Consider the following 12081-nt stretch of genomic DNA (forward strand, 5'->3'; position numbering starts at 1 on the left):
GCCTTTCAGATGAGAGGTGTCGTCCAAAAGAAGTCCAGTTGCCTTCAATTCAACCATTGAGGGTCACGAGGAATGACCTGGATGACTGAGATTTTACACAGACATAAGAGAGGTTGTGCTTCAAAACAATTGTTGTATTTTAGGTGCTTTTAGTCAAGGCCAGTGACCAGCTGCCCGCACCGTTGAGAATTTTATGATGACGGTATTTTTATTTGGTTGTTTATTTTGGTTAGAATTTGTACATGTACACGAACAGCCTGTGTCTCAAGTAAAAGATACTTGAGGTCGTCAACTCTGGCCTCTCTGATTTCCTGAGGCAGGGAAATACTTGGCTTCGCATGAGCGGACCTTGAAAACTTTATACAGAAACACAGTCGTATACATGACTGGTGAGGAATTAGGGGGGGGAAAAAATAAAAAGAACAACCAGAATTTGTTAAACAGGACAATTTGTGTTGCTTGAAAACAGTCCAGAGCTGAAAGCCTTCTTTTAACAGCTTTGAGTGAAACCAGCGTTGCTCCTGCCGTGCCCTGGCGATTGAGGACTGTTTGTGTAGCTCGCTTTGCCTCTCTTCTATTCCTTTGTGTTTCTGCTTTGACCCATGACATGATGAATGCCAAGGAGGCTGTGGATACATCGGCTACAGGCGGGATAAGTGAAAAGATTTTCATTAAACTGAGGATAAAATAACCACAAGTACACTTGTTTTCTTTTCCTTTTGTACCTTCCTCTGACCCTTTACCCCAATTCCCAAACACTTCTTCCCTCTTTCCTCTCTTGTTTATGCTTTTCCATCTGTTACTTATGTTGTAATTTCTATCTTTGTCCTTCGTTGACCCATTTTTCTTTCACCTAAATTCTATTTTTTGCGGATGTTTTCCACACTGCTTTATATTTAGTCCATTTCCATTCCCTTATATCCTTTTAATTCTTCTCAAATATCTTTCTTTTTTAGTGTTTTCCCTCATATCCAAGAAGTTTGAATTACTTAATAATAATAATGAAAAAGGAAAAACTAATCGTGTGTGAAAGCATTATCAATAACACTGTAAGGGGAAAATCAAATTAGAAAGAATTGAGTTAAAGTTCGAACGTGTTGGACGTGTGGTCGCTTGCACACGAGTATGTGGGGATATCGGCTTACTCTCCACAAACACTTCCTCAGACACCAGGCCTTTCCTTCCCCCACAGTTTTCTCTTTATGTTTTTGGTCAAATTCACGAAATCTGAAATTTGTTTAAGATAATGAAAATAAATAGTCCAGTGTTCTCTCACTGCACGGGTTCCTGCCTTTGTGGAAAAACACTTAAGCTGGACCGAAAATGAGTAAATACAGATGAGCACATTTATTTTTCCAGGCATTTTCCTCGCTGTTGACTACATTTGTATTTTTTTTTTTGCAATTGAACACTTTGATGAACAGCAAACCTTTTTAATCTGAGGCCAAACATATTTGACTAATAGTCCAGTTGCGTGTGACTTTGCACTTTCAGTTTAATTTCTTCAATTCTTACACCAGACTTATTGCAACAGTTTTCTTTTCTGTACTTGATTATTTGGAAATTATATCCCATAAATGTCAAATTCTGGGAATTAAAAAGGTCAACGTTTTTTCACAAAAGGATTGTGTTAAAAATTAAGAACAGGTGTAAGTTTAAAGGCACATTATGTAACTAAAATTCTTGAACGGTAAAACGGTTATCACGTTTACTGGCTGGATGTTCTGTAGGAATTCATTTAAATTTTGACCTGAATTGATGAATTGTCATCTGGAATACACATCACTTACACCAGTGCTGGTAATGAATCTGTCTGATATAATGCTTATTTGCCTCTGGTTGCACTTTGCCAAAGAGCTCTCCAAATATCACTAAAAGCTACAGTTCTGACACCCAATAATTATTTGGAAAGTTCACGTTTCATAATAGGATTTCAACATGTCACTGAAGGCATGCATCCAGTTTTAAACTGATTATTCTTCCTGGACACTCAGCAGATGACTGAATGAGATCTGCTTTGCTAGATATCAGTTTGAGATAAATTCATCATATAAACATTACTCTGATAGGACCAGCTCAACTTTGACATGTGCTGCTATCTGTAGGAAAAAATATGTTGACAATCAACCTATCTTCAGATCCTATCTGATGTAGCCTGTTTAGTAGTAATATCGTTGCTCTCATTTTGCAGTTAATGGTGTCTTCTGCTCGGAGAAGGATGCAAATGCCGAGCTGGGTGATGCTCAGGGCACCCTGATGCGATGTGGGCAGAGCTTGCAATTGCCAGCGGGGGGTCATTCAGAGGGGCTTTACCCCCAGAGCCTCCACTGCAGCAGACCTACAACTGACCCCCTTCTGCAGGATGGCTCTCACCAAGACAGCAGGTAAACTGTCACTATTATTCATGTTTTATGATATCATTTTTTTTTTTTCGGTTCCACTTATAAATGTTTCCTGTCTGGTATAGCATTACTACCAGAATGAAAGTGCAACATGTTTTTCATTATTTTTGCTATCAAATGGACACATGTTGCTGAAAAGCTTTATCCATTCTCAGAAGACTCACAAAGGGGCTTTCAAAAGGTCATATTTATGTTACACTTATGCAAGTCTTTTATTGTGTAATTTTTTACTACTATTGGTTAAGTTAGAAGGAATTTCCAGTAGATTTTTGGGTTGTGGTGTTTTACCTCCTTCTTTCCTCTCCTTCTCTCTTTCCCTCTGTCCTCTGTTATCCGACCAACTCTGCCTCTGGACCTTTCTCGCATATTGTCTCTCAATATTGTCACTACAGCCAAACAGGAAATGGTGCTCTGAATAGAAAGAGAGGGGGATCAAGTCTTTATTAACAACAATGACGACAAAGTCTGCCAGTAGCTTTCTCCTGTTCTTGCTCGCGTTAGCGTTTTTCACGTTTTTTTTTTTTTGTTTTTTTTTTACCCCGGTGTGCTCGGGGGGGAAGGGACAAAGACGATACCGGCATGAGACAGACTGGAGAAAAGAGAGCTCTTCTCACATCACTCAAGGGCTTTGGACAAAATCCATAATGAGCCAGCTGACAGGAATGATTATGTAGGAGATCATAGCAACGCATGGAGAAATATGACCTGGGTTCCCCATTCAGCAGGGCAAAGATTCCCACCATAATACACAGTATTGTAAACGGTGACCCTTCATAGGCTGCAATTATGCCACCAAAACAGATGACTCCTTATTTACCCCCAATGTTGGTTTGGGTTTAACTCCTTTGAGTCATCAAAGCCTGTCAGGTGGACACACTAGCCAGTGGCCTCTCAATCTCAGTAGCTGTGCAACCCTCCCCCTCTCTCTATTCTTAGTTTTAAATGCCCATTCATATCCTCTCACTACAAGAAGATTTAGTTTCATTTATTTAACCGTTCGTGATCATAAGCGGTTTATGCTACCTGTTGTGTCACATAACTTTACCATCACAGTTCAGTTTGATCTGAAGCTCCCTCACAATGAATTAAGGTTGAGTTATAATATTTCAGGTCAATGGGTCTGATTATTTTTTTTTTCTAAACTGAATGAAAGATTGGAGGAGTACTGGCAGCAAGAGAGCAAGACTCTTTCAGTGCTGCTGATGGGGAGGATGAACCAGTCTGTGTCTGTCAACAGGAACTGAGCTAATAGAGCTCATATTCTCTTTGTTTTTTTCTCCTTACAGAAGCCCTTCTGCCTTCCAGAGGACCCCACCGGGGGCCTCACCGAGCCTGGGCTGCGGTGCCAATGGGGCTCGTTGCTCTGTCTCTTACCCAATCAAACAGGAGAATTCAATGTGCTACAAGATTTCTGGCGTCCATGGAACATCTCAGGCTGGGTTTCAGGCCTGTAGGGCTAGCCAAGTTTTGGAGGCGTCAAGAGATGAGATGGTCGAAGCCCTGCATGTTAGCAACAACGGTAATGGCGTACGCACAGTTAGTTGTGTAGGCAACACTGTGTCAGGAGACGCAGCGCAACCTTTTAATAATGAAGATGGCTCCACCCCGCTGGCTTTGTCCCCAACTGGCTCCCGTCATTCAGCGCGGCTGCTCAGTGCTAGCACTGTGAAGAGACGCTGTCTGTCCCTGGCCTCGCAGTCCTCCGCCACTGCTGGCACCTGCAGTGTCGCTCCTACAGGTTCCCCATCGGCTACTGGCACAGCCTCCGAGGAGATCAATATCACCGCAATCTTCTGCTCCTCCTCCCAGATGTCGATGGTTGCCTGCGTCAACGGGTTCCGCGCTAACCTCTCGCCCAGCCACACTTGTAGCGCCGGCTTCTCCTCCTCTTCCTCCTCTTCTTCTACGTCCCCACCCTCTAACTGCTGTCCACAGGAAGCCCTCCAGAGGCCCCCACCTCACAGCAGCCCCCAGCAGGCTACGCTACAGGAGAGCTGTCAGCTGTCTTCACCTGCCACCTGCCTGCTGTCCCTTTCCTCCTCCTCCTCGTCCTCCTCTTCAGCGTCCTTAGTGGAGCCGGAGCCGGGCCAGGGGCAGAGCCTGGGGCTGTGTGAGGAGCAGGGCTCCATGCTGCGGGGGCGTGGGGCTGGAGGAACAGCCGAGGGAGGAATGGGTGGTATAAGAGGCTCAGACGGGTTGGGGCTACTAATGAGTGGGGCGCTGATGTCTGGGACGTTGCATTCTGGGCTTGAATCTGGAGGTCTCTTAGATGGGAGTCAAAGATCTGGGGCTGCCCTTAAGCAGGAACCTCTCGATGACTTCTCTCCCAGTGAAGATGAACTCTTTCAGCACCACTATCATCATCACCATCACTTGAGTGGTCGCAGTGGGCACCTTCGACACACTCACCACCCACCTCGATCTGTCTTGCCTCCTCCATATCACTTGCACCAATACGTGGGTCACAGTCCTGGGGGGTCGCTACACCACCAGAACCAGCAAACACCCGCCTCCACCCTGGGACTCAAACCAACCTCTGGTGGTCCCCCTGTAGCCCACGCAGCCCCAGAGCAGGAGGAAGTTGGAGGAGAAGCACTGGCAGATAAGCAGGTGTGTCGCTGGATTGACTGCAGCGCTGCTTATGAGCAGCAGGAGGAGCTTGTGAGACATATTGAGAAAGTCCATATCGACCAACGCAAAGGCGAGGACTTCACCTGTTTCTGGGCTGGCTGCATTCGCCGTTACAAGCCCTTCAATGCCCGCTACAAGCTGCTCATTCACATGAGGGTCCACTCTGGAGAAAAACCTAACAAGTGTATGGTGAGTCAGAATAAACCACTTAATTGTTGTGGCCAAACCCTCCCTAAAAATACCAATGGTTAGATTAATGACACGTGCAGCTCATATTTTTGAATATCCCCTCAGTCTGCTTTCATAACTCTCCTAAATTTCTTTCTTTTTTAAGCTATTACATTGGGATTATTGGTCTTATATGACTCTAGTAACCATCTGTATTATTATTAATTAAACACAAGAGCAAATAATACAACCAATCAAGAGGATTTTTTTCCCCCGCAAGATTCACACCACTTGTGTCCAAAAACAAGACCGAACTCCACCTCCCCGCTGATTACATTTCAACTAACAATGTTGTTTTGGTTAAGAAATACGGTTAATTCTGTATTTTCATTTGAAAATTTAACGGAGTCTGGGTTTTTTTTTTTTTTCCACCAAAGATGTAAGCTGCTTTAAAAGTAGCACCACCTCGTCAGTATAAATAGATTTGTGGTCGTATTCTTTACAGGTAAGGCTCCGATTCCACGAGTCAACACACTAATCAATGTCAAGCTGTCACTCCTCCGCGTCCCCCTTACAAATGGAAAAAGCCCTCCAACCCTAAGAATGATTTTGTCCAAATACACTATTAGTCCACAATTTGTGTAGGGCGAAGCCATGTTTATTTTCTTGAGCACTCCGTTTTTGAGAGGGGATTCAGATCATGAAAAGCCAACACATATGGTTAACATAACTAAACAATGCCTACACTTGATCCCTTTAAATGGGAGCTTTAAATGTTTAGCCGTCCCACAAGTATTAAGTGAATTGGCTTCCTATCCAAGCCAAACATGGGGAGAAATGTAGTAGTCTGGAGAGGAGAGCCACAGAGGGATGGTCGGTAACATTTACAAGTCTTGCTCAATTCACGGTTTTACCCAAAGCCCCTGTCAGAAGTGGTCCTCTTCAAGTTGTTAAACCCATCTAAATCCTGATGCTAACTGAAAAACTGAATCTGATATTGCTGCACCCGTCTCGTCTTAAAACCCCAATTTTTTTTGTTTAGCTCTCTTTGTAACACTGGCCTTTGAAAGGGTCTTAAGTTTTTTTTTAGTTTTTTTTTTTTACAAGAGAGTTTTACGGTGTGTTGGGTTCAGTGAGACATTCATGTTAATCCTGACTGATTCTGATACTTGAGAACGCAGACCAGACTGAAGACACAAACTCAGCTGTTGCTCTCCCTGCTTCATGTCAGGATATTAGTGTTTCTGCTTCCTTGGCTCAGTGAAAACAGGAATTTGGAAGTAATTTACTGTGCTGTACATGCCCTTGTTGTTAATTCTGCTTTAGGACTGAGTTATATTACAAACTTACGCTTGTCTTTTTGTCGTTATTTTTGCTCTGCGTAGCGTCATGTGGGTGCGTCTTTATTGCGAGGGCTGACATATGGGTGAAAAAATAGCTAATAGATGCTGCGTGAATGTTTGTACTGTATAGGTATACGGACTGAGAAGGTGGGACTTTGTTTTCGGGGATGTTTACCACATGTGAACACGAGGACAATTAGGCTCAGTGTGGACTTGCCACTGGATTCTGTCTGAGACATGAGGCAACACATCTTAAACTACTGATCACCCCCATTTCAGGCACATATAAGCACAAATGCACATACTCACAGCAATGCAGCAATCTGAAAATGGGCACATTGTGTCGAGTGAGTCTCACAATATAAACTATTGATTTACTATGCAGTAGGCTGGGTTTTCACCAGAACCTAAACATCAATGTGAAAGGTTTTCAACCTTGAATCAACACTTCTAATCAGTAGGGATTGCATGTATGTTGATCTGGGACTTCAGCAGATAAACTTGGAGGCCCGGTGAAAAATAAACATGCTCTCTGTGTGTATTTGTAACCATGTTTGTGTTTATAGCCATACAAATTTAAGTACTCTGCACATATAGGAAGCCCAGTGTCTCTGTGTCCATCTGTATTTTAGCTCTGCCTTTTTTCAGATGCTTTATTTTTGTCTGAGCTTTTGGACTTTTTGCCTCCAGCTCTGATGCCTCTTGTGTTTGTTGTGCTCATGTAATAGACAAAGGCATTCAAGTATTTAAGCTATTCATATAGAGGAAACAGATGAGACATTCTGTTTTAGGAGCAAATGCTGGAGAAGAAACAGGGCTAATCCTTTTATTATCTTTCCAGCAGCAGCTTCCAGCAGGCACTCATGAAGCAGGGCTCTACTCACATCCAAACATAACACATCTCTCTCTCCTCTTTCTCCCTCTCCCCCGCTCTCGCTGCAAACAGTATGTACTCTATCTCTTTTCTTCGTACAGCTGCAGAGCATTTGCTTCATGCTGCGTCTTGGCAGGAAAAAGTCATTATCACAACACACAAATTGTACCTCGAGCCCTGCATGTGCCTGTCACACTCCGTACCTGGATAATATTTTAAGAAATTTCCTGTTCGAAAAACACGTCGGCCCCTTCCATGAGTAGATGGCCGAGTTTGAGGCTCGTAAAAACTCCTAACTTTTAGGGAATTTGTTTGGTTCCCACCCCCCCTCCCCAATTAAAGCTGGCCTTGGGTTGTTGTGCAGGGCAGGCAAGCGCTGAGGGACACACGGGTGAAAAGGAAACAACATAATCTCTCTGCAATATCCTGTTGTGTTTCATGCCTAATTCACTTGTTGTTTTAGTTTATTACATTTTTTTCCTGTGTCTGCATAAATATTAAAAATATATCCAGCAGGAGAAGCCCTGTCATGGTCCTGGACTTTGATATTGCTCTGCTTTGTCAGAGGCCAGCTTGGTGGATTTGAACAGTCCGAAGGCTGCACTGTGAGCTATGAAGTTCAGAAAAAAGTCTTCCCTATCCTCTGAGGATCTATGCTAGTGTTAACATGGCAGAGAAACATCAGGCAAGAATACAGCATTGTGCGCTTTATTTGGTTTGTTTGGCATGGCTCTTTTGGTCAAAAATATCTACAAGATTAAAAAAAAACAACAAGCACTGTCACATCGTGGGAAGGTGGTGCCTAATTTGTGTGGAGTTAGCGTTTTCCCTGTTTGTGGGAAAATGCTGTTTCCCTGGTCTGAGTGGGTTTTCTCCTGGTGCTTCGGTTTCCTCCTCTAGCCTTACGACATATTAGGTTAATTGCTGAGTTGAAGTTAGTCATAGTTTTGAGTGTGAGCCCGTATGTTTTTTTTTTTGTTTGTTTTTTTTTTGTTTTTTTGTTTTTTGAGAATGGATGTTGCGAATTATGAGAGTGAAATATGTTTTATTTGCAGTAAAAAGGGATTATTGAGTAAGACGTCATTAAAGAGATGTTTCAGCTATTTTAAGACAAAAGAAAATGCCTCCATAGAAGGATAGATTAGCCACTTTTTAGTTTAGTTCCTCAAATGTCGGAGCCAAAGATGGTGAGCCTCCTTCGCATTTCACAGTGATGAAGAACAGCCAGCATTAGCTGCCTAATGGGCCTCTGTCCAAACACGTTCACATGTGTACTCAGACAAACAAAACCAAAACACACACTCACTTACACACCCACCCACACACACACACAGTCAGACCACTTGTTGAGGGAAAGTTGGATGTTAAGGCCTCCTGGAAAAAAAGCATAGATGTTGGAATGTCTTCTTCTTTTTTTTTTTTTTTTTTTTTAACTGGTGTGAAACCAGCTAACATATATATTTAGATTTACTGGATTGATTTTTGGAAGAGAGTGGCAAAATACCTCAGCAGCAGACGCTGAGACATAGAACGCGTGCTGCTGCCAAGATGCTGTGTGTTTTCAAGGGTAAATGGAGTCTTTTGTGAGCAATCAGCTCAGGTGCAGGAGATAAAACAGGGAGTGCCATTAGCTAATTAAAACTGCGGTTCAGCACATGACCCAACTTTTCCTCTGAATGCTGCCTGAAACTGGAGCTGTCTGGGCACTGAGTGTGGGTGGGGAGTGACGTTGATATTAATGTGTTTGAGGCTCTGACAGTCTGGACCGTACATCTGAACCACTTCAGCCCGCAGCTACCTGCAGTTCTAATGTATTTTGCTCAGTTTTTGAACAAATGATCCCGAAGAGAGCTTGGGGGATATCTTACCTCCCAAGATATCTTATTATCCAACAATAATATGCAGATGTTTTATCTAATCTAAGACATTAAAGGAAACCAAATAGCTAATACAAGATACTGTGGATTAGCAAGGCCTCCTCTGGTTCCTCAGGCTGCATACACACATATTCAGTCCAGCATAGTGGGAGAGAAGAGGTTGGTATATGATTATTCACAGTAATTAGGGTCAACCGGTGATAAAGGGCACTGATTCAACATATCGCTGGTAACTCCACACTCAGGAAAAGGAGCTCCTGTTAAGTTGTCTGTTAAGATTGTCGTGTTGGCTAATGCGAAGACTTTATAGGGATCAAATAAAACCCTGGCAGAAATCAACTTTTAGCAGTTTTTCCTAAAGTTTTGTGCCTCTGCTCCTCATAAGATAATTTTTAACATTTGCTTTGTCAGTCATTTCTCCAGGCAAATGAGTTCATCGGGTAGCTACATGGTCTAATTTTCTTCTTCTACAAACCTATAATCCCATCCTGTAGCTGTCCTCCGTCTCCCTGTCAGATCTGCAGTCAAGTCGTCATGCTAATAGTAACACAACACTGTCCATATGTTGTATTCCTATGATGAAACTGCTGGTGGAGGGGCCCTGCCACTGATGTTTTGGCATGCAAATGAAAGCCCTGGATAGATGAATGTTGCTTGTTTTACTTGTTGAGCGGGCTGAGCCAACTTCTTGTCAGGTCAAAAAAGTTTTCCAGTCAATCTTGTGCAGTAATGTATTCCAGTATTCAGCCCCTCCCCCCCTCCCTCCTGTTCCTACCTCTATTATTATTATTAATAAAGAGATCTGAATTATGCAACCACAACATATACATACATATCCATTTAACTGCACTTTAAGCAACCACAATCCTTTGTGTTTGCATGGTCCTGCTTTGTTTCCCATCATGGATTATTCACAATAATAAAAATATGAGTAATGACCTCCACATACATGATAGCCATCACTTTCTTTGTTTTGTCTGTCTGAGTTTTGAGGAGTTCTTTCAACTGCTTCTACCCATTTTCATAAGGCAACTTTTTCTTGATCCGGTGTCAGCATCTTTTCTGACCTATTGGCCTCGGTTTGAAAAAAGAAAAAAACTCCAGCTCAGAGATCTTAAGTCAAACTTGATGGGTCAGACTGAAGTTCCTAGAATCCAGCTCCACAGGTGCCTGTGGTGTTTTTAGCACGCCGCAGTTTTAGAAACCGATCTTTCTGTAGCTGCTACGGTTTCAGTTTGGACTCTTTGGCAGGTTGCAGATCGGGTGCTGCGACGCACAAGTTGCAGTTTGGGAGCTGTAGCAGTCACTTTAAGCGTTGTTGCAGCCAGAGATTGATGCAAGCTCCGATTCATGGCCTACAGCTGGAATTTCAGTTGTACCGTGGTATTTTGGGAGATTTAGCAGACAGCTCAAGCACTGTGGCAAGCTGTGCAGATGTCACTGAAGGCTTTGATTTTAGTCCGCACAGAAGGCTGATAAGTGTCAAAGATTGGATGTTTTGTGATTTTTATTTTTTATTTTTTATTTTTTTCCCCTGATGTTCAAAATATGAGGGTTGTTCATTTTGCTCTCTCTGCAGTGAAGCAAAGTGTGCTTCATTGAACCATAGCCTGGGATTAAAGGAGGCATATGCCCCTCTTTTCACTTATTGAAATGTCTGTGACATGATTTTGGTCAAAATAAAAAAAGAGAAACTACAGTAACTTATTTTTCTGCCACAGATCCACAGCTCGGTTCAAGGGGATCATTTTGGGGCCTGGACTGACCCACTCAACTCTGTGATGATATGATAACCTTTTGAGCACGTTATTATGGCATTAGAGAGCATACAATAAATCTTCTGAGAGTTCAGACCACACACCAAACTTAACTAGCAATTTTATTCTCCAATACTTACATTTCCTGTGTCGGCAGTTGAACCAGGGACAGCTGGTTGGCTACTGATCCCTCTCTTAGGCACACTTTCGTTGCGAGCCATGTGTTGAACTGTCCCAAGTTGTTAAGGCATGTACAGCAGAAAATAACGGCTGCTGGCTTGTGATAACACCAGTGCAGAACTCATGTCGTAAGTGGTAATTTCTCCGTCACACGTCGGCTCCATAAACTCTGGACTTCACGGTTGCTCCATTCCTCTGTGTTTTGTTTAAGTTCTTAGCGGCTGACATTGAGAAGTGTTGCTTATGTGGCCAACATTTCACTGATGTTTGTTTTTTAAAGACACTGCATAAACTAACATCCGTGTTGTACCAGTTCTGTACTGATGATGCATGACAAATGGGGAATCTGAATTTTTAACCTCTGACGGGTGTGAGAATGTAAGAGCATCAGTTATTAGGTACATGTTAAACAATGTATTGGTAGAGTATTATTAGCTCATTTATGTCTTAAGTTAAGTGGACTATATAAATAATGATGAGATTTTATAGGAAGAGTTTCAACTTTCCAGTTCTGAGCTACAGTGAATTCAGCCATCATCTGAAGTTGAAGTTCGGTGAAGACAACGAGGAAGTAGGCTGGTAGCTTCCCCTGCAAATCTGAATGGGATTTGTTCAGATAAATGGGTTTTCATTTTGGTGCTTTTTTTTTGTTTTGTTTTCTGTGGGAACAGTGACCTCAAACACCCAAAGTATGGTCCTCCAAATACAGAAAGAAGAGATTTTTTTTTACTTTTTGCCACTGAGCGATAAGAAGTGGGCCAATTCAATGTCTGCCTACGGTTTGGACAGTCGTGAAACAAATCTAAAATGGCGAGGAGCTGTCGTGCAATTGATTCTGGAAGAAGTCTG

At 42.6% G+C, this 12081-nt stretch overlaps 1 protein-coding gene across 1 annotated transcript in view; it reads left to right on the top strand.

The window, feature by feature from the left end:
- Positions 1-12081, top strand: part of glis1b (GLIS family zinc finger 1b) — a 68091-nt gene that overhangs the window by 24798 nt on the left and 31212 nt on the right. The window contains exons 3-4 of the mRNA XM_072389680.1: positions 2192-2384; positions 3689-5222. Coding sequence (XP_072245781.1) covers positions 2192-2384; positions 3689-5222 — 1727 coding nt within the window. The remainder of the gene's footprint in view (positions 1-2191; positions 2385-3688; positions 5223-12081) is intronic.

Source organism: Leuresthes tenuis, unplaced genomic scaffold (genome assembly GCF_036924035.1).
Source record: "Leuresthes tenuis unplaced genomic scaffold, fLeuTen1.0.hap1 SCAF_7, whole genome shotgun sequence".
NCBI lineage: Eukaryota > Metazoa > Chordata > Actinopteri > Atheriniformes > Atherinopsidae > Leuresthes > Leuresthes tenuis.